Source organism: Coturnix japonica, chromosome 2, assembly GCF_001577835.2.
Source record: "Coturnix japonica isolate 7356 chromosome 2, Coturnix japonica 2.1, whole genome shotgun sequence".
Lineage (NCBI taxonomy): Eukaryota > Metazoa > Chordata > Aves > Galliformes > Phasianidae > Coturnix > Coturnix japonica.
This window is the reverse complement of record NC_029517.1, coordinates 96,235,636-96,263,633: the sequence shown is the minus strand read 5'-3', so window position 1 is coordinate 96,263,633 and position 27,998 is coordinate 96,235,636. Positions and strand designations below refer to the sequence as shown.

General features: G+C 38.5%; 1 protein-coding gene across 4 annotated transcripts; it reads left to right on the top strand.

Annotated features, from left to right (window-relative positions):
- Window positions 1-3: 3 nt before the first annotated feature.
- Window positions 4-27,838, top strand: LOC107310111 (ras-related protein Rab-10-like). Of its 4 annotated transcripts, XM_015855453.2 has the most exons (7): window positions 246-401; window positions 3,164-3,218; window positions 5,574-5,634; window positions 6,357-6,495; window positions 14,185-14,274; window positions 19,474-19,575; window positions 27,475-27,838. In XM_015855453.2, the coding sequence occupies exons 1-7, from the start codon at window positions 357-359 to the stop codon at window positions 27,547-27,549; spliced, it is 567 nt and encodes a 188-aa protein (XP_015710939.1). In that variant the 5' UTR covers window positions 246-356; the 3' UTR covers window positions 27,550-27,838. The 4 variants fall into 4 exon arrangements, with proteins under 4 accessions (XP_015710938.1, XP_015710941.1, XP_015710937.1 ...); XM_015855452.2 differs by lacking the exons at window positions 3,164-3,218; window positions 27,475-27,838 and adding an exon at window positions 19,903-20,378 and having other exon boundaries at window positions 4-401; XM_015855451.2 differs by lacking the exon at window positions 3,164-3,218 and having other exon boundaries at window positions 14-401.
- The last annotated feature ends 160 nt before the right edge of the window (window positions 27,839-27,998 follow it).

Here is a 27,998-nt window from a genome sequence, read left to right as displayed (position 1 = left end):
TCTCCGCCGTTAGCTCTCGTAAGAACAAACGGATTGCGTATCTCCATCTCCAGCCACTCCAAGCCGCCTCAAGGAGGGCAGCCCGCTCTCGAACCGCCCGGCCTCTCCCCTCAGCCCGGCCCCGCGGGCGTGACGGCCCCAAGGCCGGAGGCGGCGCTTTCGCCATGACATTGGAGCGGCCGAAGCGCTGCGGCCCCCGCCCGGCCCGGCCCGGCTCGGCCCTCCGTGCCTCCCGCCTGCCATGGCGGTGCCGGGACAGGGCGATGAGGGGAGGTCGGCGCTGCTGATGAAAATCGTGATGGCCGGGGAGTCCTGCGTGGGGAAAACCTCCATCGTGCGGAGGTACACGGAGCCCAATGCGGCTGCCGCCTTCTCCTCCTCCTCCTACCTGGCCACGATCGGTGAGTGCCCGCCCGCCTTGGGCCGGCCCTGCCCTCGCTCTCCTCCGTCCCTCCCGCTCCCCTTTCACTCCTCGCCGTCCTTGTGCTGTCCGTACCTGCCTGGCTTTGCTGCAGGTGCCCGGTGCCACCCGCGTGTGGGTGCTTGGAGTGTGACAGCACTGCAGTGCCCGTGGTTCTGGCTCCAAAACCGCTTTGCTCCAGGTCCTGTGCTGTCACTGTGCTTTTTCTGTGTGGAGGCGATTTGTTTTGTGTTGCACTGTTGCTCGTAGCTTCAGGTAGAGGCCTGGCTGTGTCACACTGATGTGCCTGCAGAGAAAGCTGCCTCTACTTCAGAGTGCTCTCAGACTTCAGTAACGCTCCCAGTTCCTCCGTCTCTCCTGACAGAAAGACTCTTAACTTCATATTAGAGCACTTTGATGGTGTAAAGTCAAGATGGCCTTTGCTCTAAGTAGCCACATATGTCAGTGTTGAAGCAGAGACACTGTTCAGCTGGAAATGGTCATCCCTACTGTATGCAGGGGATGTAGCATTCCCCATTTCCACTGTCACTGTGGTCCCATCCCCTGTCACCCTCAGAATGGCGAGCTGATCCTCAGCTTGAACTCTTAAACTCAGCAGGGCTGTGGGTGATGGCTTCTGCAATAGTGATGTTGAAGGTGGAAGTTCCATGCTCTAAAGGACAGACACAGCTGAGAAAATGGAAGTTTCATTCTTTGCAGCACAGCTGTGGTCAGTAATGGGGTAAAGGAAAAAGACGCATTGCCACATTTTGGATTTTTTTTTTAATCATGATGTCTTCTTCCTCTTTGTCGACACTATCAAAATAAATGTTGTCAACTGCGTGCCAGTTTCACACAGGCTCAGCCCCGTCAGCCCTCTCTGCTGTGCAGCCTGTTGAATGCTCATCTGATGCTTTACTTGTTGTCTCAACGTTGGCGAGAGAAGCAGAAAGCTTATCCAGGCTGTTCAAACAACTGATTTTCCTGACAAAACTGTATGTCACCACCACCCTCAGTGACAAATGGTCACAGCTAAAGAAGCTGAAAGGTTGTCTGGGAGCTGTGAAGAATCCTGTGTTGTCATGAGTCACGGGTTTGTGCAACTAGAAAAAATCTGAGTGTTATTGCAGGGGGAGGAAAAATAAATCCTGCTTGGCTCCAGCAGGGAAATTGTCTAAAATTATGTATTTTATGAAAAAATAAAATTGCAGTAAATTTTCATGGAAAGCCCTTTATGTGACATTTGAATGCTCAAGGATGGGTGCCCTTCCTCCTCCTCAATTATGCAGTTTGGGTAAATTATAAGCAGTTAAAGTTTTCTAATTAAACTTATACGCATCATAAGGCAGGTGCATTGCATTGTGAATGGTGGGCTGTAGTAGGCTATAAAGAATAAGTGTTTTTGTTTAAACAGTGGCATTGCATATAACGCCATGGAGAAAGTTTATGAACAGAAAAACCCCTCTTGTATATAAGTGAATAGGATTGTGGGCTCATGATCTCACATTCTGTAAGGCTTTTCTTTTGCTGGACTGTGCTGGCTGTGGTCCCAAAGGCATGTTTTATGTGGGAAAGAGGTGTGAATCCTCCCTAACCTACTGTAGGGAACATGCTTTAGCAGGGGGTGTGACTTGATGAACCCCTGAGGTCCATTCCAACCCCTACAATTTAGCGATCTCTGTAGATACTCCAGTACTCGCTCACTCAGGAAATAGAATTTGTCAACAAAAATTAATGATATTGAAGGTGAACATGTTTTGTTCTAACAATCCTAGTTGTAATCCTCATCTTCATTCTGGTGAAGAATCATAGCTTACACTCGACCCAAGTGAGGTGGCTCCAGGGCTAGAAAAGTAAGTCCCAGCTGTTCCATGGGCTGAAGTCCACCACCAGTCATGAGCAGCACATCAGTGGATTTCTTTTAATCAGCTGCTGTTAGATGATGAGATCATTACAACAGCAACCCAGTTATTACTTCTCATGCTTGCCAGGAGCTCCCAGTTCTTCCTTTCAGCTCTGCCCTGGCTATTGCTGTGCAGGACCATCTCATCTGTATCGGGGTAAAAAGTGTATTGTGGTTTTCATAGAACCATAATATCTTTTGAGTTGGAGAGACCTTAAAGGTCATGTAGTCCAGTTCCCCTGCAGTGAATTGCACCAGGGCAAGTTTAGGTTGGATAGTAAGAAGAACTTCTTTACAGAAAGGGTAGTTAGGTACTGGAATAGGCTCCCCAGGGAGATGGTTGAATCACCATCCCTGGTTGTGTTTAAGAGCTGTTTGGATGTGGTACTGAGGGATATGATTTAGTGTATTGTTTTTAGAGTTAGGGTACTGGTTAAGGCTGCGGTTGGACTTGATGATCTTCAAGGTCTTTTCCAACCTGGTTAATTCTATGATTCTATGAACAGAGAAATCTACAGCTTAGTCATGTTGCTCAGAGCCCCATCCAGCCTGACCTTGAATGAGCCCACTGTTCAGTAGGCAACTTGCACAAAACCTATTGGAAGAAAACTTTTGCAGGTGGTGAGTGTTTCATAGATAGTGAGGGTGGAGATGGGCAGTCTACAACTGAATTCCTGAGTGCTGACGATTTTAAAGCTCCTTAGGCCTTGCTGTATTTGAAGTGTCTCAGTCCTCATGCGGGCATACTTACTATTTTGAATATAAAGAAAATAAATGTATGTCATGGCTATCAAACTTGGACATAACAACTAGAATATGAGTTTTTACCCAGTGTACCCATTCTTTGTGTAATTTGACAGGTGAACAGAAGCAAGTACAAGCTGTTGCATTCAAATTACGTTTATCTCAAGAGTGGTAATCAATGCTAGCTTTGCTATGTTGTTCATCTTGTGTAGTACATGGGCTTAAATGCATCTGAAACCCGTGAGCTGTCTCTTTGGCACTGTATTTCTCATTTTTCTTTTTTGTCTTTTCAATTTGCTAAGTTTGCATGAAATTTCATATAAAGACATGAACAATTCATGCATGCACAGCATATTGACTTCTGCTTTTCACTAACATTCATTGACCTTCTAGGTCAATAAATTTTGAAGTTGACTTGAGAAGTCAATACGCCTTATTTTAATTTAGATTAAGGTTTAGCCTGATTCAGCACTCTGCTTCCCTTCTTATAAACAAAAAAAAAAGCTTATGTCAATTTATTATTAAAATGTATGTCAAATCAGAGCTGTTTCCTATAGGGCTGGGGATCCCTTGCTGGATTTTAGTTTTTCTCTATGTTCCCAATGCATCATTTGGAAGTGACATTCCAGCCTCCCAGTGCTTGCTTGGTCCTTCTCAAGTGTTCTAATATCAATTGTAGGAAGCGATACAGATAATTAAACAAAACTGTGTGAATTTCAGGAGCAAATGTTTTCCATAAGGTTCAAATTTCAACTTAAATGAGCACACGAACAAATTTGGCTTCAATTATATTTCCAGCTAACGTTATTAATTCCATCAAGGAAGCTTTGCGTAATATTAATTACAGACAGCGATTATATAATTTCATCTTCCATTGCCATTGAAGTAAAAATCCATCAAACGAAGGACATGATTATCATAATAATTTTAAACTCTTTTACTACATATACCCCAAAATGTTATTACCATTGGAATCTTGTATGTGAGCACATACTCTTCAACATTTTGCACAAAATGCATTTGGAAATAAAAAAGAAAGGAAGGGAATGTATTTTTCACTGCATTTTTATATTATTGCCAACAGTGTTTTCCTATGGAAAGGTCATTTGGCACTAACATTGCTTTTTCAGTTTTGGTAGTTGTTTCAAATGGCATCTCTATGGGTGACAAGCTACCCTGGAGTTATGTGGCTGTATTTAAACCTCGTGGATTCTTCGAAAGGGCTGACAATAGAAGGACACGGGGAAATGGTTTTAAGTTAAAAGAGGGAAAATTTAGGTTGGATGTTAGGGGGAAGTTCTTCACTAGGAGAGTGGTTAGGCCCTGGAACAGGCTGCCCAGGGAGGTTGTGGATGCCCCGTCCTTGGAGGTGTTCAAGACCAGGTTGGACGGGGCCCTGGGCAACCTGATCTAGTAAATGTGTATGTTTGGTGGCCCTGCCAGGCAGGGGGTTGGAACTACATGATCCTTGAGGTCCCTTCCAACCCGGGTCATTCTGCGATTCTTCACCATGGGGAAGGCTGCGTGGCCGGCTATGGCAATGCTACCTTACCTTTATTTAACGTAGCTGACAGAAATAGCCGCCTTAATTTTTAGGGGGAAAACCTGAGCAGACAAATCAGTAAAAAGTATTTCAGGTGTCAACAGTATAGGAATTGGAGAGAGACATTGTTACAAGTGAGGAAGTGCATCCCTCTAAGGTTGCAGTGATAGCAGGAAGATTCCAGCCTTGGGTTGGAGCTGCAACAGCCCACAAATCTAGGAATCATGTATCACAGCTGGAGTAGTAATTTGATAGTGTAGTAAAGGAAAACACAACAAGTAACAAGGAAAGTATCTTTAAAGAAAGATGAGTAATGTATGTAGAGACAACGTACAGCACTGGTTTCAAGTGCTAACACCTGATTTTAGCATTAACACCCTGTATTTGGGATAAAGAGAGATTAAGAGTGTAGAGACAGATGTTGCTGATTTGAATGAAATCCAGTGTATGTTCGTCTTTACATTTAATTAATACAGCTAATTTCTATCCCAGTTCATGCAACCCTAGATTATTAGTTTTTTTAGGGATTTGTAAGTAAAAAATAGAAAAACGGCACTTTGCATGTAACAGCTTTGTAAGCATTTATTGCTAACCATAGCTGTTCTGCAATGCAATTGGAAACAACTGAAATCACCAATGTATTTGCCAATTATTAATGTGCCTAAGCCATGAAGCTGCTGTCCTGCCACATGCCTATTAATTGAAGTATGTATATGCACACATAGTGTCAGAATATCTTTTGCTTTGACATGCCCCTATTGCTTTTATTGTAATGTATTGTCGCTTATCTGTTTTCACCACTGAATAATCTTCTTTTGCAACTTCCATTTTGAATGTGTATGATTAATTACTTATTCTTTGATATGATTCCTTCTCATTTTCATTTTCTGTTTTAAACTGCATGGTAACTGGTGTTGAGAAATTCTTCATGTGGAAATCCGCTCTATTATCAGAAATGTTACAGATTTTCTTCTTTCTTCTAGGCATTGATTTTAAAGTGAAGTGTGTAACGCTTAATGATAAAACAGTGAAACTTCAAATATGGTAAGTTTTAATCTGTGTCACAAATAAGGGCCAACTAATGTACATTACAACATGACAAAATCTTATCTGTTTTTAATTGCATGCCTTTATAAATTGCAATTGTTATGTAGTAAATCATTTTAGAATTTGAGTTTACTAAGTTAAAAAGAAAATTGTTACTAGATCGCTTTAACAAAATTCTGTTGTTGCAGCACGCAAACAGTGCAGATCTACAAACCACATTAATTCTATTTAATTGTATTAGAACACTGAGGGAAGTGACAAAGCAAGAAAATTCTGTATTTCATTAATGAACAAGTGCATGCTCAAAGAATGCCGAGAGAAATCTATTTTGATGAGTCTTTGGGAACCTACACTCTATTTTTGTTTGTTTGTTTGAGCCATGTCTACAGGCATCCCATACAGAAGGTTATCTATATTTGCAATTATCTAATTCCTCAGGAAGCAAGTGAACATGAATTCACTAACCAGTGTTAGATCTTCAGTTGCTCTACCTCAGGTGTTATTGCAAAAATCTTGAAGGCTTGTTGTTAGCTTTCTTAAAGCCTAATTGCAGATGGGAATCTCTGTACCCTCTTACGCTGTGTCTTTTCCCCAAACCTGCCTTCTAATTAAACCAGCTCCCTTTCTGTGTCACAGTTTACAAAGTGCTACAGTTCTACAGTTTGTTCAGTGATATCAAATTTATTTCCTTATTGTGGACTTTTTGTGCTTTCTTTCAGGGATACTGCTGGCCAGGAACGATTCCATACGCTCAGTACAAGCTATTTTCGTGGAGCACAAGGCTTTGTTCTTGTATATGACATCACAAATCTGGACAGCTTTCAAAGTGTAACAAGCTGGATGAAAGACATACATGAGGTAAATAAATCAAACAGCGGTTGATCTTTTAATGAAGGTAATCAATGAATTAATGCAGTTTATGTTTTAAACGGCTGCATGAAATTTATCATTCCTTGAGCTGTATGTTCCTAACCACAATTTCTTACTTCTTACTCAGCACATAGTATGATAGTAGGATTACTGTTACGTGAAACTGAAAGACTGTGTAGATTATCCAGAACAACCCCTTGCTGATACAGGAGTGCTTCTTTGAAATAAATTGAAAATACATCTCTTAATCCAGTTTTGGACATGCTGAGTTAAAGTGTTTCTGTCACCAGTGTGAGTGTTCACAAGACCTACAAACCAATCTCCATGAGCTCATCCCAGGATTTTAATTAGCTTCAGCATCAAAATTAACCAGTGATTTCCCATTTCTAATTCCATTTTTTTCTGCATAGTTGCTTCATCCCCAAAATTGAATTAAACAAATGAAATGAAAGATTCTGTTTCCCCTTTCTGGATATTCCTTTTCAGAGGTTGCTTTCAAGGGGGAGGAACTGACAAAAAGGACTGACTTTCTTTGGTGGCTTGGCTCAGTTGCTTGTAGCGCTGCAGCCAGGGAAATGTGGTTTCAGGTGATGTAGGAAGTGATTCAACAGCACAGGGTTGCCAGATGAGGTGTTACCTCCCAGCTACCTTGTCTTCGGTCTCAATATTTTTTCCTATTCTGCTTCTGGAGCCTGTCAGAAGCTTCACTGTACTTCTCTAACGTGGTGGAAAATTAACAGACAAAACGGTTGGGTAGGTTTTCACTGCATTACCAGGTTTATGGGGTTCACAGAAAGGTCTGACAGATATCAGAGGTGGCATAAAGTAAGGGGGAGGAATAAGAAGGCCAAGAGAATAATGCATGGCAACAATGTGAGGAAGGAACCGGAGAGGAGCTGACAAGCCCTCAGGCATCAGGTCCTTGTGCTAATTGTAACCCAGTATGCTGACCCATGCTAAGCCTGTATTACTCGGTCCCTTTTGATATGTTTGCTGTTGGATAATGACAGGTCCATTTTCTAAGTAATAACGTGAAAGTTTGTGGTTACTGTGATTGTATATGATTCCAAATAAGATAATGCTTGTTGTTGATTAAAATCAAAGAAATATGCAGGCAGGTGTGTTTTCTTTTGTTTGTTTTGTTTTTTAACAATACTTAACAGCCTCCTATATGACTTGGTAGGGATGTGATGTGATGGATGGAAAAGCCCATTTTAGAAAGCAGGCTCAGGAAGAAAAACCATCAAATGAATCCTTTCCTCTTGTCACCCACTCAGTACACAGATGAATTAATGAACAACACATGGTCATATATCCAATAATATATACTTAGGATATTAATACTATTGCTAAGACATTGCATATACATTACTTTAGTATGAAGAACATTACTATGGTAATGTAGTACATCATTATCCTTGACCTTACAGCTATCTTGGAAGTCTTAATGTCATCGGAGCGTAACTTCACTAATGTGCTACAAAGGAAACCTGATGATAAAAAATTCTTACCGACTTGGCTGAACACACTTCAACCTAAAACATGTGTTTTATCATTTTGTTAAGAAAAGTCTGTGACCTTCTGTCAGGCAAACCAACAAGTCATAGGATTATAGAATCACAAGGTTGGAAAGGACCTACAAGATCATCTAGTCCAACCATCCTCCCATTACCATTGCTACCACAAGCTTGTGGTGCGGTTTCATGAATGTAACAGAATATTGATGGGAGTCTTTGATCTCTGCTATCATATTGCCAACATCCACCTCTGATGTCACGGGCTGATAGAATAAAATAGGAGGCATTGCTTTTGGAGCAGCTCACACATGTATCATAGGAAATACAGCCATGACTTCATAGTTGTTGGAGGGGTCATTTTGTCCTATCATTAATTATGAAAACAGAATGGTTTAGTCATTGGGTTAATATGTGCAAATATAAACACACCGTACCTGGGCCGTGTGGTTGGGGTGGAGAGAAGGATGGGACTGGCTCTTGTGGCCACAGTGCCAGAGAGGCTAAGCTTAAGTCAGTGTAAGTCAATCAGGAAATCATACCTGCATGACCATTTTTTCTGTTCATAATACTTAAACGCTTTCATGTAAGAATACTCAAGCTATGGATGCTTTGTTTAATCTCACTGCCAGAAAGTAATACCTTAGTTTAAAATTTTAAAAACATGCAGAAATGCTCAATTTAGGCAATTTCTAGGAATGTAAATGGCATGATTGATTGTACCAATCTCAAAGCTAGCAATTAGTGAATGTTGTAATGGAGCTGGTTAATAATAAAAAATTCAGTTTAGTCCAAGTGTGATATCAATTTCTGAAGTGTCTTGGTGAAAATGTATGGGACCATTCATTGCAAAAGAAGTGTTTTTATGCAATAACTGTTAAAACACAGGGCGTATCATGAAAATTAATTACTTGCTTCAGGATGGTGACATTCCTTGCATTTGCTTTGGTCTGCAAATCACAGAATCACAGAATTATCAAGGTTGGAAAAGACCTAGAAGATCATCTAGTCCAACCATTACCAATACTTCCCAGCTAAATCATATTCATCAACAAAACATCTAGACGTTTCTTGAACACTCCCATGGTTGGTGACTCCACCACCTCCCTGGGCAGTGCATTCCAATGCCTGACTACCCTTTCTGAGAAGTAATACTTCCTAATGTCCAGTCTGAATCTCCCCTGGCGCAGCGTAAAACCATTCCCTCTAGTTCTATCATTGATTACACGAGAGAAGAGGCCAACCCCCACCTCACTACCACCTCCCTTCAGGAAGTTATAGAGAGCAAACCAGTATTTCATACCCGAGAAATGACCAGTGTTAGAGCGGCTGCTGCTACAGCACCCTTAAAAATGTGCAAGGGTAAAAAATACATACATATATATATATATATATATATATATATATATATATATATATATAAAATTAAGGAAGAAAACGGAGAGACAGGTTTTGCTAAATGTCAGACTGATGAAGTTTACACCTGAACCAGTCAAACAGGATTGTTTTGAAATGAGTCGGTGATGACATTGCACTTTCATTCTTTAATTCTCTTCACAGAGATTTTAAACAGAAAAAAAACGTATTTCAGTTATTGAAAGTGTAGAATTAAGCTCTCTGCTATTAAAAATGAGCTATTGTTTAAGGATATTCAAGACATGAATATATGGTAGCAGATGTCGTCTTCTACCACTTGTATTCAGCACTAGTAGGAACTAATAGGATGGTTTATGAAAACGCTTTCTAGAAAAATATACTTTCAGCTGAGTGTCTTAGAACTTCATTGACAAATCCCATACAGGCATATTGGATTCATAATGCACTCATTAGGAGCACAATCACTGTAAGAAATTTACTTTATAACCTGAAACTGTTCATTATTCATACGTGATGCCTTATTTATTAAGGTGTTCCTCCTGTCTGCTAACATGGTTTTAGCTATTGAATGCAGCTGTTCTGAGAGGCTGATCCTATTTGGCCATTAAAAAATCAAATACAAGCAACCATGTGCCAAATCCAGTTGCAGAAAGCAGTTCTTTCCAAGATGTGTTGAGGGAGCTTATGTACTGGTAAAAAGATTTTATGTTGAAGATGTTGAAAACTCAGTTCAACGAGTCCTTGAGCAACTGTCATAACTTCAAAGTTGTCCCTGCTTTGAGCACAGTTAGACCAGATGACTTCTGTAAGTCCTCGCTAACCTAAATTCCTTACGTGATTCACACGTTGTTGTCTGGGTCACCAGAAACTAACACAGATGATGGGCTCTATGTGTTTTTCAAATTCATTGGGCTGGTTTTCATTGTGCTGAAGTGGCCACGGGGCTGGCATCATGATATCCTAATGACTACCACCATGCTGGAATTTTTCTGCAAGCATTTGCTGACGTAATGTACTGCTGCTGGGATATATTAGCTTTCTTCTTGTGGTTTCTAAAAGAAGTGACCCCTTAACCAGGGTATTAAATGTGTGGGTGTGGTGGGTTGCTGCTTGTTTTGCATTTGTGCCCTTTTCTGCTTCTGTCAAATTCAGTGCAGCTGAGAGTTGGGATCTGAGACAGTATTTCTGCATTATGCTTAAATAAAAGCACTACAGCAAAGTGCTTTGCAAATATAAATTAATCTGATTTCAAACTGTTCTGAGTTTTAATTTCTCAGATGGGAAAGCTTGGTGCCAGAAGGACTGAATTGTTCCAATTCATAGGTGAGTTTGTTGTTAGCACGTTTATTAAACCTGAAAATTTCTTGTCCTTGTCACCTTGCTAAATTGTTATGTCTCTAAATCCGGATTGGTTTGAGGATAAATTATTCTATGTCTAATCAAGTCAAAGTTTACTAAGAGACAAACAAGTTCCATCACTTGTAGAATTCCACTAAAGTCCTGGAAATGAGACATTTGTAATTGAGATCTTAACGTGGCAACTGGAAAAGTACATGGGAAGATGTATCTGTGAGAATCATTATGTATGAATGCTATATGTGATGCTGTGGGGACAGGATATTCCTAGTAAATGATTCTTCATTAGTACAAAGAATGTATTTCTGGTCTCATTGTCTAGCGAGTGAAGAAACTTCCAGGCTTTGTGACCTTCCCCAGCTTTGCCTTTATCTTGCAACACGCCGGTGTGTATTTCTATATCATCTTTGTTTCTGAAAAGTGATATTAATGCTACACTTTTCCCTCTACTGCAGTCATTAGATTGTAGCATTAAAATAGCATTTTTATCGGACCTGGGTTCTCAGGTTCACCATTTGGACCCCCAGATAAACTTCTGTTCCTATTTCAAACTGTAATCAGTGGTCACAAAAATAGTGTGGCGCTGAACAACTGTACCATGGAAATGTGTTGGAAGGAGAAGGTGGTGTTTCTGCAGGAAAACCTCACTTCACTGGATCAGAGCTTTATACAAGGAGAACTCTGGAGCCTATGGTGCTGCTCCCTCATGTGGCCACCCATCACAGCAGCCCAGAAGTGAGATCCAGCTTTTGCCCAAACCTGATGGATTTAAACTCTACTGGAATGCTCAACAAACTTGGGCAACCCCAGAGAATCTTACAACTTGCACTTCTGGAGGAAAAAAAAAGGACATATAGTGCTGATATTGGACATTTCCAAAAAGATGGGTTAGGTTTTCTCCAAGTTCTAACTCTTTTTATAGGAAGCTATAATAAAATGTGAATGTTAAAAGCAGAGTAAAAACTCAGGAGATTGAATCAAAACTCTGATGTGCTTTTGGAAGGTACCAAAGCAACACGTTTTCCTTCTTTTTATTCTCAGTGTTTAAAGGAATTTACTTCTTTCTTCTTTTTGCCTTGATTACATTTCTATAGTACTTTTCCATGACATGGGAAAAATGTTTCCTGACTCTGTTAGCTTGGTGAATGCAGGAGTACCTAATAGCATCTTAATGACTGTAAAATAATCATCTTCTTTTTAGCTATAGATTTAGCATTTGGAAGGCTTACTTCTGAGCTATAAATAAAAGAGGATGAAAATACACAGTCAGCTTTTAGAAGCAGCAAAGAGCCATATTTTTGGCCCATTGGAATCAGTGCACCTCTGCAGTTTTTATGCCAACGAAGTGCATGGTCAGGCTTGTGCATAGTCATACTGAGTTAATCTTTTAAGAGCTCACCTGCACAATCAGTTCTCAGAATAAAGGTCATTTTGTGTATATCCTTTAGTTTGCTAAGGGGAAGAAACTGCAATTTAACATCTTAAAAATCCAATTAAAGTGAAAACTCATGATTAAGTTTTATTAATGTATGAATAAATACTTACTGAAAAGCTAGGTGTCTCTAGCCTTTGAATTTTGTTAATATTTGAAGTAGTGTAGAAAGAACATTCGTGCTTCAAAGATTCTTGCTCTTTGTGCAGAAATAAATTTGCAGAATGAATTTCATGTTTTTGCACAGAAAGGATGCCAGTATTTCCCTTTGACATTTCACTTCAGACTAAAGTCAAATGTCACTGGTAAAGCTTTCTGCTACATACAACAGTCTTTCAAATAAATTGTTGATTACGTGATCAGATTAGATTGTCTATTTACTCTATTTTAAGGACTGATGTGTACATATATATGTGTGTGTGTATTAAATTGTGCCTGCTGCTATACTCTTCAAGTGAAGCAAGTTAGTTGTGAAAGAGCACTAGACTAAAAACAATGGCTCTGTCATCCCTTAACGAACAGAGATCTTTCCTTCAGTTTCTCTGAAGGGAGATACTTGTGTCCATGTGCATCTGTGTGTGCTCTGGGGAACTGATGTGTCTTCATCTGAGTTTGTCTTCTGGTATAGGTTCTGAGAATCAGGGTTTGAGGGCTTGAAGTTTAAGTCATAGCACAGGTGACAGCAGGGCAGCTGGCCTGGCCTGCTTCTGGAGGTGACAAGTCATCCCTTGTCCAATGTACTACAGCTGTAATGATGAATTATCAGTGTGTCTGTTAGTTTGAAAAGAGGCATCTTCTGTCATATTCTATGACACTGGATAGGTAGATGTGGTTGTGCATGTCTCTCCCTTTCAGTCTCTCCCCAGAAAGCTTTTGAAGACATGAGGTAGCTTTAATCCTCTCTGCAAGAGATATAAATACACCCTACAGCTTGATTAGTATTATAAAAATTAAGACTTTATTGGAGACCAGAGATGTCATCAGCAGCATTGCAGAGAGATCAGCAGCCTTAGTTCAAACCTTCTGAGTCATTAGAGAAACTGTGTGAGCATTTGCTTTCAAAGTACATTGTGGAAACAGATTACATTTGAGTTACTCGTTTCTAGACAGAGACACTTTTTCCATTTAGGCATCAAAAGTGGTTTTAAATACTACGTTTTTAACAGCAAACGTCACTTTGCAATTTCCACTGTTCCATTTCCTTGTCATGATTGCAGTCATCTATAGTTACAATAGCTTATCTTAAAATAACACTGATGCAAAGCATCCAGTGCATTTCACAGTTATCCCGTATGTAACTGGATTAGTGGAACAAAGGATGGAGGCAAGGTCAAAAAGTTAGGTTTTTCCTCCTTTTGAAGTCAATGAGGTTTTTAAAATTTTACTTCATTAAAAAATATATTGCCTTCTTCCAAGTGTCTTGGAATAATCAAACTTTTATGCTGAGGTTGAGTGCTTGGACTGTAATTTTGCTGTCTGTGTGCGAAAGCAAAGTATGGGGAGGTATTCTTTCAGGTGTAGCAAATTCCTTAGTTTTTTCTTTTCAGTGCTGGATGCAGACCTGACTAACATGCTAATCCATAGTCTCATTACTTCAGGGAGGGCAGCGTCTGTGACTTTGGAGCAGTTGCAGTCACTTTGAAGCCTCAAGATCAAGCATTCATCAGAAGATGAAACCCATGCACCATATACTTTATTCCTCATGAAGGGTGTTCCAAATTATGCCCTTTACTTTTAAGTGGCTTTTTCCTGCTCTTTGCAGTCTTACCATTTTCTTCAGGATCTCGGTAACTGATGAAAAACATTTGTACAGATGGAAAGGTCAGGAGGAAACAGCCTTTACTTTCAAGGGAATTATGTTGATGGTTTGTGTGAGTTGAAGGTAAAGGGCTTAGGGCTTATGTTGTTTGATATTTATTTATTTATTTATTTATTTATTTATTTATTTATTTATTTATTTTGTTAACTTGATGCTTATTAATGCCGGTCCTCTTTTAGAAAGCAGGTGATGAAGTGGACATAGTACTGCTGGGCAACAAGTGTGATAAGGAGTCAGAACGTGTAGTTCCAAAACATAAAGGAGAAAAGGTACCACTGATCACCAATGCTTTCTTTGGGTTCTCCTGAGTGTGTGTGTGTGACTATGAGCTGTTCCCCTGACAATGAAAGAAGTTTTCTCGATTCCAAAAATTCTGTTAGGAATTGCTCCAAAAGAACAGTAAGTTGGATGGCTTGTTTTTAACGTGTGAACAGGAGTGCATTAAATAACTCCTGGCTGCTCTCTTCAGAATACTGATTTTTATTTTGAAAGCTACAATGATCTTAAACAGTTTCAGGCATTGTAATTATTTTTCAAATTATAATTTAAAGTATTTTAAAACTTATGGTTTAGTGGCTTGTCGTAGCAAGGGTAATGGGAGGATGGTTGGACTGGATGATCTTGTAGGTCTTTTCCAACCTTGTGGTTCTATGATTCTATGTAAATCTGCATCTTCAGAGCACTCCTCTAATAAGGAGTGCTAGCATATAATGCATTGCACATTCTGCATCACTTTATGATGACACTTATCAATGACTTTTTTTGCTGCCTAATCATATAGAACTATTGTGGCAGCTTGCACACTGTGATTGTACTTATCTATAAGTAATCCTAAAGAATATTGGACAGATACATTCAGTGGACTTGCAGGTCTTTTAGTTCAAACAGTAGATTACACAGTTGAGACTACAGTATAGATTAGACTACAGAGGAAGAACTAGTGTTAAGTGAGGAGTACTGTTTTAAAGGCAGATATTACCATCACTGAAAACCTGAGGAAATCCAGGGGCCATTCAATGGGAGAAGAAATTGTGATACTGATTAAAAGTCACAATGTAGATTGTGTGTGTGGTGCTCCAGAAGTAATGCCTCCTATGTTAATATACTGGGCCACAATGCCGGATACTGATGTTGGTGGTATGGCAGTAGAGGTTGACTTCTCGCAAGTATTCCATTGCATTTTGGCAGTAATGACAGCAGTGTGAAAGACAAGCCATGTTCAGGATAGCAATGTCCATTTTCATGAGTGTGGCATGCAGGCCATTGTTCATCACTGAAAAAAATGCATTACTAAACGTAGTGCCTCTTTTGAAAAATAGAGAAAAAATAATCTTGGAATGAGCCCTTCAAGTATGCAGTCAGATAGCTGAGTCAGGCTTATTATACTGTGTTTGAGGAATAGCATGCTGATCGTTTCTTTCTGATTATGTAAGTACAGATTAGAAAGATAAAGTGTAATGTATATATGCACAGGGAAAAAAGGTTGCTGAAAGGTACGGGTATACTTTCACTCAAAGAATATACTATCAGAAATCTGGATACTCAATGGACACATGTGCACAAGAGGGCAGTATTAGGGTTTTGCATGTGGTATTAACAATGACATTTTATGCATTCTTAACCATGCAATCAAAGCTCCTCTTTATGTAGACTTGTTTGGTTTTTTTTGAGGAACAAGTCTTCACCTCTTTACCAATGAGTCTGCTTTCTAGATTTCTCCTGTGTTCTGAGACAGCTTCTCAGTTACACTGTCTTGTTCTTTAATGTGATTTCAAAATGCCAGAGAATCTGACTGAGGCAGCTGGAGAAATATTGCATTAGCAGAGAGTGAACTAATAATACCATCTCACTCCAAAGATGAAAATATCCATATTAAAAGGCAAAATGGTTTACAGCAAGCTCTTCCACATTATGATTCATTCCACAGTACCCTGTGAGTATAAGCTGTGAGAGTGTTCTTCTGCTTGCAAGGAAGATCTAAGGATTCACTGGGAATCTTACTGCGTATGTTGGTATTTCTATAGCAATCTGTTCTAAGTGAGCAGCCATGGTATACCAGTATATAAACTAAAACAGAAATTATTTGAAAAAAAAATAAAAATTAATTGCATCATTTTGATTACTCATAAATTGATATACTTAATTTTAACACTTTAAGGATTTTTTTTGTATTAATAACTTGAAAAGTTTGAACTCAGCCTTTCTGGGCTCTTCCACTCCCCCCTCTCCAAATCAGTATTTATATATATTACTTAATGAAAAATAAGTATAAATATTGAAGATTATATGACTTTTTAGAACGTGTACATTTTCCTTTAGTCACATCTTTCTAACAGAAATAGTCAAATAAAATGTTGCTGTGTGTTTGTTTTTCCTTTTCTCATCTTTGTGTGCTTGGCTTTAGAACTGATATTACATGTACAATACAAGTGAAAAAACATACTCCACAGTGATACAGTGCTAGGAATACTGCAGGCACATCTCTCTGATTCTACACAAAGAAACCATAGCAGGATTTTACTAGGAAACATTATATTTTGAGATAAAAGCATTAGAATAAAACTTTGCTTTGGAAAAGATAATGGCATTATTTATTTTCTTATTGTAAGTAAGTCATATTTCACGTGAGCTCTCCAAATTCTCAAGGATTATATAAAATAAAATTTCCAAGTAGTATTATTACCGTCAGTTTGTACATGTATGTATTTTATTTACAGGTATATACAAGATGTTCCCAAAGGCAAGAAAAAATAGTAATTCTTTGAATGTGCCTTTCCAGTTTTTTGAAGCAGAATAGACAAAGCTGTGCTCATACTTGAAGCTGCATTAACACTGATTTTATTATTTTTTTTATATATCCAAATTTGGAGATAACTTGCTTGCCACAACATTATCAGTCTGCAAAAGTGAATTTAAATAGTACATATATTTCTGGAATCTCCCTCCTTGGAGATACTCAGAAGCTGCCTGGACACAGTCCTGGGCAGCCTGCTTTGGGTGTCCCAGCTTGAGCAGGGGTTGAATCAAGTGGACACGCAGGTTTTTGTCAACTAGTCCATGATTCTGTGATTAATATTCTTTCTGTGATTAATATTCTTTTTCCAACATCATGCACAAATGGAGAAAATAGGACTGCACTGATAGATGCATTTGACAGCATCAGAAGGCTGATATACTCAATGTTACTTTTTTCTTTTGTGTTGGTCTTTACGTGTGGACCTTCTTCCCAGAATTCTGCATGTACTGGCAGAGCTTAGGGAGGAAGCAGATCAGCCATCAGTAGGAGAGCAGGGTTAGAAACTGCTTAGGAAAGTTGAGCACGTCCATGGGTGTGATGTTCACCCAGCTGTGCTGAAGAAGCTGACCAATAAGACTGAGGCCTCTCAATCATTTATGAAAAATCATTATGCTTGTTAACTAGACAAAGGCCAGTCTGGCATCTATGTTTGAAACAGAAAGGAAAGAAGGAGGGTTCATACAACCATGGTCAGTCAGCCTTCAGTCCATGGAAGGGTCATGTCCTTTGAATGGATGGAAGAGGATTTGATGACATGAAGATGATTTGGCAGAATCAGCAGGGGGGTTAATTTTGCTTTGCCTGCTGATTGCCAGAAAATATATAAGGCCAGAAAATGTGTGTGAACATAGGAATAATGGTGGTTTGTAATATATTTTGAATTTAGGCTTTTGAAATTTAACATGTCATCTGCTCTTGGAAGCCAGGAAATGTGAGCAGGACAAATGAGCCACAAGAAGGAATGAAAATTAGCCAGATTATTTGATGCCAAGGGTAGCAATTGAAGGTCATGTGTCTAGTTGGTGTCTAGTAAAGAACAGAGTACAGCAGAGGTCTATGGACCCAAATTATTCAACCTCACTGACCTGATGACAGAAGAAGAGTTCATTGCAGTCAGCTTGAGTTTAGAATAGAAGTTCTGAAGAGAAATGTAACAGATAACTTTCTTATTTTTCAATTTTTCAAAATTATATCTCATTATAATATTTTGGAAAATGAGCTATTTTGCTTGCTTTTTTCCAACCTTAATATCATCCTTACAATGTTTTAATTAAAATACTATGCTTTTTTTAGGTTGTTTCTAAAGCTCATTGAAAGCAATCATAGCTGGCAATTGTAGAATGACACAGGCTGGTAGAGGCTGTAAGGACCATCTAATTCCAACCCCCTGCCATAAGCAGCGTTGCCATCCACCAGACCTGGCTGCCGAGGGCCCCCATCCAACCTGGCCTTAAATACACCCAGGGATGGAGCATCCACAGCTTCTCTGGGCAAGCAAGATTAGACTTTTTATCCTAATGAAGAGCCTTCCAAACAAATTAAGTGGTTAGTATACATTAAGAGCAGTAGTAGCATAATATTTTAATTAAAACATTGTAAGGATGATATTAAGGTTGGAAAAAAGCAAGCAAAATAGCTCATTTTCCAAAATATTATAATGAGATATAATTTTGAAAATTGAAGAAACTGTCTGTTACATTTCTTCAGACAGACTACTTCTAAACTCAAGCTGACTGCAATGAACATCTTCTTCTGTCATCAGGTCAGTGAGGTTGAATAATTTGGGTCCCACCATAGATTGGGTTTCCTTGATTGGGATTGCTTTCTCCAGATGTGTACCGAGAGGGGATTTATTGCAAAGGCAGTAAATAGACTCCCATTATGTTTTTTTCTGGCAGATATTCCTCCCACCTTGGTCTCCTCCCCTGGGAGGCAACAGTCAACTGTTTTTCTCTGTATATTTAACTGTATAAATTAAAATAAATTCAAGACCTTAAAAAGCTGTGATTTTTGTAGTGTTTTTTTCTTCATGCCAATGTATTATCTAACCAAGTGTAAGAGAGGTAGACTGGAATTGAGCGAAAACAAGCAAATTAAATAAAATTAGCCAATATAAAATCTATGCTGCCAATTTCCTCTAAACGTTTTCATTATTCACCTATTACCATAATATATTTTCACATGCACATCTGTTCTTTGCATGTTTGTTATCTCTGTGCTTTTCTCTCTCTTTGGTGAAAAGTTGCATCTATTTTTTTCATTCCATCGTGCCTGCTTTTCTGTGGTTTTTGTCAATTTTTTACCTGTCCTTCAAGCATTCTGTTAATTTCCTGTAAATAACTGCCTAGGAAACAAGTCATTTTCTAAACAAGTCAAAACACTGAGAAGAGATCCACTGGAGTGTGTTCTTATTTACAAGTAAGGATAGGTTCTGAACTTGCTTTGAAAATACATTAAAAAAAAATATTTAAAGACATATCTGAAATCTATAAATGGAGGATAAATATAGTGTACTTTACTGAGCTGATGTTTTCTTAGTCAATGTTTTTGTAACACGTTAAGAGCTGTCAGAAGCACCTACACATCTATTGCTATTAGTATTAATAATGTTTAATTCTGTTTTCCTAAAGGCTGTTCATCCCATTGCTGACTTTGTTTTATTTTTCTCCAGCTTGCTTGGGAACACGGGATACCCTTTTTTGAAACCAGTGCCAAAGATAACGTGAACATTGAGGATGCGTTTTCAGTTTTGACTAAGGAAATACTGGAAAAGGTAGGCTGGGAAAAAAATTAAAAGGAAGATTTCAGGAGTGGAAGTACAGGATAGCTTTGCAAAGCACAACTCGTGCTGGTTTTGCATGATGCAGTGATGTTTGGGAGGATCCTTTAGCTACAGACATCCGAGGAGAGAAATACAGAAAAAGAATTGTGGGAGAACATAGACAGAGGAGAACAGGTACATGTTAAAGTGGAAGGTAAAAACGCAGGGAGGCTGTGTTTGTGGCTTTACTTCTCATCCTTTTATTCAAAGGAGGGGTTAATATTGAATGGTTACAGGATAGTTCAATTTCTAAGCCAGGATAATTCCTTCTTTCTTTAGGTTTTCTCAGAATATACTGAATACTGTTATGAGGCAGCAAAGTCATGAAAGGAGTGGACATTTTATGTTCAACAATTAAATGTTTCATCCTGAAATCATAGCTGTTTGTTTGGCTGATTTACACAAGTGCTTTTGAAGTTATTAGAACCTAAAGAGCTAAGTTAATTAGCAGTAGAATCAATATTGTAGCTGTCAAAATCAGCATCTTTAACAACCTAGCTTGTGTTGGTGAAAAAGCTTCTTGCTACTCAGGGTTTCCATACAAAAATCTTGTGTGGGACTGAATTATTGTTAATTAGCTATGAAAATGTTTTGCATCACAATTTATTTTTAGACAGTAGAATATTATTTTAGACATTAATGGATGTTCTTCATGCAGTGCATTATCATTGCCATTCATCACCAATATCAGTTATATGAAACTAGCCTTCCATTCCGAATACTCTTGAAGTCATAATAAAGATAAATGAGCAGAATTACTGACAAAGTCACAACTTGCAGTGTTTTCATTAAATAGCCATAGGGGATGGTCAGGGTAGTAGCTGAGGGTTGGACTGCTTGTAAATGAGAGTCTTGTCCTCTCATACAATAACACAAACTTTAGTTTGTTGGGTTATTTTGCTTTGGTTTTGATATATATGACTTCGGTTCCCTTAACATAAAAATAAACTTGGCAACTTAACTGCCAAATGTAATTTAGATGAGGAGCACAATGACAAGTCTTTGAATAGCTAGGAAAAAAATTGGAAATAAGATAACTCTGATTTTTCTTTAAATGAAAAAGACATTTTCTACTGTAAATAAATAATATATTTGTAGCGTGAAGCATGAAAACTACAGACCAAAAGTTATGATCATGGCTGCTGCGAAGACAAATATCTGTGAAGTTATAATCTCCGCACGGTGCATTTACTAAGATCTGAGAGATTTCTCTGCAGCATTCAGAAATAGTGTTTGGGTATTTCTCATTGCCTGCGTTCATTTCACTTTAAGTGGAGCTTTAGTATTCCTACTAATCTTCGTGAAAATCCATGGGGTTTTAGTGTGGCCATGCAAACAAATTTAGGCCATTATACTTCAGCATGGAGTATAATTATTAGAACTGCTTGCGGATGCAGTTGTACAGTCTACATACATGCATTTGTGTTTGGAAAATATGTCCTTGGGAATTTGTAAGTTTGTCCATAGCAGTATTTCTCTCTAGAAATATTTACAATCCATATTGGGGCCTCATTTATGATTACTTTGATGTATAATTTGCAATTGCTAGTGAAAGGAATTTGTTAATTTAAACAAGAAACCCTTTAGCCCAGTTGGTACTGCCACTGGCCTGAAAAGAGTGAGTCCAGAGGAAAAAAAAATAAACCAAAATCCATCATAGAGTTTCATCGTGGTTATCTGGTTCAACAAAATAATTTGCTTGTTCATGAAACTGTGAAATCTGAATATACTACTTAAATTTTGACTTCCTGTAACTGATGAAATTGCAGAGAAGAAAAAATGTGGTAGGAAGTGTGACTAGTAACTGTGAAAAAATGACACGACAGATGCCAGTCTAGATCACTTCAGTCACACATTCACTCTGCAATAGTGAGATATGTTCATACAGCATCGCACAGCGCTTTGGCGCAAGATAGGTATGTCTGAGGTTGCAGGATATTGTATCTCATTTATTGTATCTCATTTCATTCTGCAGTAGGACTGTCTATCCTAGACTAATGAGATGACTCAGTGGTGAAAGTTTGTCACTGCTTTACTAGTCCCGAAGAGGAAAATTGTTTTAAGGAGCTCTCCTGAAAATTCTAGTATGGCCTTGCTTTTTGGAGGTAGGCTGAAGGCACTGAGAAGGCAGGCAGGCAAGCTGGCAGACAGTAAACCATTTTCAGATGCATTGTAGTATGCTACATTAATCTCAGGACATTTTTGATTGTTTATATGCAGTCTTGTTCACTATCTACTATGGGCATTTTTTTATTAACTACTTTTAATAGCAAACATGTAGATGGGGAAAATCAACATCTGGAGTTACAGAGGTCATGTGAAATAATGAGCTTCCTGATTCTTTTGAGATTTAGAACGAGTTGTGGTTCAAATGAGAATTCCCAATTGAAAATACTAGGTAGATACGTTTCATCATCACTTTGTGCTGCCTTTTCCTATTTGTAGAATAGATTTAAATCAGTAGTGCGCGTTACTTTCGCAAGACCCTGCTATCTCTACTTTTGTGGCTTTGCTTTTATTTGGCTTAAGAGAGGAAGATTACTTCTGTATCTCAGCGATTCAGATAACTGAAGCACAATTTAATTTTTCAGGTATTTATAGTCTGTGAAAATTATTCTTTGATGAGTCTCAATGCCACAGCTCTAAATTGCATGGATAGTCTCATTAAAACAATCAGGTGCTATTAGAGAACTTACCTTGGTAACAGCTGTGGAGTTATACCATATTTTGAGAATAGTTAACTCACAGTTTTCAATCACAACAGTTAATAATGACCGATTTGGAAGGGCTGTAGTGGAAATGAATGTTAATGGCACTTGAAGCCTTTCCCACAGGTTTTCTTAGACCTGTTGACAAATAACATTTTACTTTAATTCATAATTCTTACAAGTCTCAGAGAGGCCTAAACTTGTTTATTAATTGATGACAGCTGTTCCTTAGCAGTATTTCTTGTTGTCAGTGAACTATTTGTACCTGTGACTCAGTCCTCAAGAAACAGCCAAACCCCCCAAATGACCACCGAGAATGCAGTTACTATTCACACTTCAGTGTGGTTTGGATTCATGGCTGACAAGCAGTACTCTTCTCAGCTCGCTTTTTAAGAAGTCTTACAGGCCTCTGCATTTCTCTTTATGGGAGCAGTGGTTGGTATTTTTCTAAAGCAGGAGCAGAAGGATGGAAAATATATTCAACAGAAGGAAAGAAAACCCACACAACTGAAGTTCTTGCTGTCTTCTGAAGACTGCTGTAAAGCTAACCAAAACTCATGTTATGTCTACCTCCCAAAAGTGATCGACTGCTAAGATTATTTTAATATTATAATAAATAAATACAGATCTTCTGAGCAGAGTCGAGTCAAAACTTATTTAAGAACTTTTCTTGGACTGTTTAGGTTAACATTTGAAGTTTAACAGTTGGATGTAATTTGAGATCAATATTTGAAAATAGCAGACTTCAGTTCTGTTTTTCCTTCATCTCTTTAACTTCCCTTCCAAGGCAAGAAGATTTTTGAGATAATGCAGTATGTCTCCGAATATTCCACAGATAGAAAGTCTCCAGCATTGGTTCATACAGCATTAGACAGAGATAACTACACAGAGACTGAAAATTGCTTCAACCAGCCGCTCCAGCTGGAGCTTGCAGCGTAGATACCAGATTTAATTCACTGCAAGACACAAATCCATAGGAAATCAGAATTCATTATTGCCATGGTTCTGGGAATTGTCGTTTGTCCAAAAGATCCCTATCTTAAGCAGCACCCATTCAGTATTTGTTTATTATCCTTAGTCATGTATGAAGCCCCTGGCTTTATGTGTCCTTTATTCATCTTGTACTGACCACAGAATATTAATTCTTTGTAAAGTTTTTCATAATGCTCTTAATGCTGTATTTTAGATCTATTTTAGATTTTATCTTCATAACCTTCCTAGTAACACTAAGGAGTATGTTCAGCATTGCACACATAGGAACTGTGGAACAGACATTAAAGCAAAAAGGATAAATGGTACCAACTCACATAGCAGTGCAACAATGTAGGGCCTAATTTTACTATACAATCTTGTTTAATTCAAAAAAATCTGTTCTGAACATTGAATAAGCCAGACATTCTCCTGGAAACTGTAACACATAATTAGGCCATGTAAATCAAAACTAAATCATAATGCTTGAGTATGCAGGATGAGATTCTTCTTAGTGCGCAAATTTAGCCAGCAAAAATAATTAGGCTGGGGTAGTTGGATGGAACCATCTACAGTCAGTGGATAGAGACGCGTCTTCTTAGGATGAAACTGTTCCGGAGGTGCCTTTCTCTCTTCATTGATAATAGAGGACTGTGTACATCAACCTTTCGATTTTATATTATTAAAGTTAACTAAGTTAAAGAAGACCAAAGTAAAGTTAGCACAGTTGACTTGCTTCTGGCATTGACTGACTCTGAAAGAATCGTAGGATCACAGAATGGCCTGGATTGAAAAGGACCTCAAAGATCATCTAGTTTCAAGTCCCCTGGCACAAGCAGGGTCACCAACCACCAGACCAGGGAGCCCAGAGCCTGGCTTTGAATGCCTCCAGGGATGGGGCATCCACAGCCTCCTTGGGCAACCTGTTCCAGTGCGTCACCACCCTATGTGTAGAAAAACGTCCTCCTGATATCTAACCTAAACCTCCCCTGTCTCGGTTTAAAAACATTTCACCTTGTCCTGTCAATATCCACCCTCATAAACAGCTGTTCCCCCTCCAGTTTATATGCTTCCTTTAAGTATTGGAAGGCCACAATGAGGTCACCCCAGGGCCTTCTCTTCTCCAAGCTAAACAAGCCCAGTTCCCTCAGCCTTGACTTTGATCTTGACTTCGCAGCCTGTTCGCTTTCTGAAATAGAGCTTTTGAGGTGAAATTACATTAATCTTTACTCAAATGATCAGTAGTGTTGGAGTTTTTTAAAGCATAGTTTTTTTCTGAAGTTTGCAGGATAACTGCAGTACAGTGTTGTCATAGTCATATGTTATTAACAGGAGAGGGAGATAGAGACCCACTCTTTGTCAGCGGGTTAGATGTGTCATAGACATTGTGGAATAGCAGGTTTAGGGAACAAAGGCTTTTATTTAAACATACAGAGAAAAATTCTACCAAACCAGTGGTGAACTGTCTCTCTAAAATATATCAAAATAACAAGAATTGGTACCAGAGTAGGTGAATCCAACTTGGCTTAATATTGCTAATCTGAACAGATTTCCAGCAACGACCGGGCAGCTGATCTTAATTAAGCTGATCTTAATTATTACATTAGAAACCATTCAAGGAACTTTGCTTATTTTCTAATGCTATTTCTCTTCGTATACAAACTTAGCTTTATTTATCCAATTAAAAAATAATGATTAGAGGGATACCAGTCATCACAATCTATCTAGAAGTTACCTGGTGTCTATTGGAAGATAGTGACACAACTTCTGCTTAGTGCTGGTGAGGAGACCAGATGGCTGTGGGGAGTAGTTGATCCTGTCTCATTTTCTCCACTGATTCTGCATGGAGCTTAGAATGCTTACACAGATGCCTGTCAGTTTGGTGAGACACGTCTGCTGTGCTATGTAGCAGGAAAAAGTACTATCTTAGCAGTAGATTTCAATGTCTTCCTAGAATCACTATGGGGTAGAAAAGCATCTATTTCTTCAGTTTTATTTTCAAGATTTAATTCTGTCCGTGATGCTGAAGTGGAAACTTGAGCTTCTTCATACCACTTCGGTTCCTTTCACCTTTCTGCTGTTTTCAGTTGTTTGTTGGCTGGCTTGCAGGGAAGATTTTCATTAGGCTGAGCTGAAATGTGAGCTTGGAGGGAGCCCTGAGTGTGGAATGTTGCCTGCCTTGTTCTCTGAGATAGGCGAAATTTGCATACATCCTCTCCTTAATTTCATGTGAGGAAGGTGCTGTAGCTCTTCAGGGCTTCTTCTCAGCACTCTGTGGGACTGCACTCATTGCTTCAGCTTTTCATGCAGGACCCACAGCATCTCTTCAGGTTGTGGTTATGCACTTCTTAAATGTGTGTAAAGCACATTGGCTTAAAGGAATCCCAAGCCCTTATCTACTTGATGAAGATCCTGTATGAAAGACTTACCAAACTGAAGTGTTATTTAAAGTCTTCAATATTTACATGTCTATTAAAACAAACTATTATCTCTTCTTTATTTGTGGAGAGGTGGTTCTTGTCTTTCTGTCCTGTGTAATTCATTGTTAAGTACTATCATGTAATGATTTTACAGACAGCGTGAACAAATTCGTTGTCAGGTAGGTTTTGCCATTATTAATCACCTATAGTGCTAAGGATCCTTGCTGAACCTACACATGCAGTAAAATATTTGCAAATAAACATCATAAGTATTTAAGGAATATACAAATTATTGTCCTTTAACTGAAAGCATGAAATGAAAACATTCAAGGCCAGGCTGGATGGGGCTTCAAGCAACGTGGACTAACATTAGGAGACATTTATTTTCCCTGCATTTAGATTCATCTAAGTAATTTCAGGTGAACTTTTCTGGGTGTAGACAGGCAGTTCTGTGCTATTGTATGTGTAATCCCTAGACTTTAAATAATGAGTAGCATGGGGCTACATTGTACCACTTTTTTCTTCTCCCTTTTATCCATACACTTTGGATATCATGGCTTCCATCTGAAATACCTGTTCTTTCTGGGACCTTTTCTTCATTGTGAGAAATGGTAATTTGTGACTGTTGTGCTTGGGATGAGAGAGGAATGTGGTGATTCCATTGGTTGCACTCGCTTCTCTGTGTATCACTGAATACTTGGTTAACCTGCCAAGAGGCATACATGAGAATGGCAAGTAGAATTTGGACTTCTTTTTTCAAGGCAGATAACAATGAATCTCTGTGTCATTGTGCTTGGGTTCAGGTTTCAGCATTCGTATTGTTAAGAGTCCAAAGTTGCAACATTTATTAGTACTGTATTGCACAACTGGGTCTGATTGTTTCTCTGGTCAGCACTAATTATCTAGTTGTGTTTATTGCTGAAAGGAAGAGTGCTGGTTTTGCTGATTTTAGTTTTTAAATCTGCTTTTGCAATCTGCAAATAAATGTTTTACCAGGACGGAGAGCTGGTAATTCTATCATGAAAAAGACTGAGCTGTTTCCATTTGGTGCCATTTCTGTTTTTTTAGAATGGATTTAAGAAAATACAGCAACTGGAGTGAATTTCACAAAATGCAATATCCTTTTGTATCAAATAATCATAGAATCATAGAATTAGCCAGGTTGGAAAAGACCTTGAAGATCATGTCCAACCGCAGCCTAACCAGTACCCTAACTCTAACAACCCTACACTAAATCATATCCCTGAGTACCACATCCAAACGGCTCTTAAACACAATAATAGTTGATGCCTTTTTCTAATGGGTACCCTTCATCTCTATTTCTCTATCCATTTCAACTGGATTTTTGCATCTCATGCCTAATAATTCAAAGATTAAGGTAATTAATAACAAATCTGTGAAAATCAGTACAGTCAAGAGAAGAACTGGTATATCTTGAACAATTCATGTAAGTAAAGATTTACATGATGGTTTATAGCATCTTCTCAGAAGACATTACATCCTCCGTCACCTTCTGAGTTAGAGGAGATGTTTGAGGCACCTGTAGAATGTAAATACACCAAGCTGTAACTTGCAGGAGCATCAGTCTCCCTTTAATTTATTAGAAAACTCTAATCTCCTATTTAAATACATAAAGGGAAAACGTATCTAGTGGCTGCACCAGATCTTTTACATATTAAAATATGTGAAAATTCAAGTTTTTCAACTGCATTTCAGTTATCTTAATTAAATGTTTGCTTTTATTTGTTTTACAGAAGTCCTGGGTATTATATGACTTAGAAGTTGTGGATCTAAATGAAAGTAAGAAGAGAACCTGCTGTTCGTTCTGAAATATCGTTTATTATTTCATTTCCTCTTCAGAGAATATTAACTCTTAAAAGGGAACATAAAAAAGAGAATTTAAAAGGGAGTCTGCAAATCCCAAAGCACAGAATGTAGGCATCCTTTTTATTACAGAAATGTTGCTGCCAAATATTTTGACGTTCCTATTTTTTTATTATTATTTTTAATGTGAAGTCGAAGCAATTATCTGACTTTTGAATCATTTGCATACAAATGGTTGCACAGGTGAAACCTGAACGTACTCATTTTCTCTCATTAAAAACATTTGCCTTAACATTTTCTTGTGCTGTTTGGATCAGATTTTTAATGTCGTGAACACTGACGTCACACAGGCAGCCTTTCAGTAGGTGAAATCACCTATACTGTCCACAAGATAACATGTGTGTAATCAGCTTATACTCTGTAGTCCTGTAAGATGATTTTCTGCAGGTTTTTG

Excerpts from the sequence above, each read along its gene's own strand:
- LOC107310111 (XM_015855451.2), top strand. The coding sequence starts at position 242 with ATGGCGGTGCCGGGACAGGGCGATGAGGGGAGGTCGGCGCTGCTGATG. Across the intron at positions 402-5,573 it reads CTCCTACCTGGCCACGATCG|GCATTGATTTTAAAGTGAAG; the intron begins GTGAGTGCCCGC and ends TCTTTCTTCTAG. Across the intron at positions 6,496-14,184 it reads GGATGAAAGACATACATGAG|AAAGCAGGTGATGAAGTGGA; the intron begins GTAAATAAATCA and ends GTCCTCTTTTAG.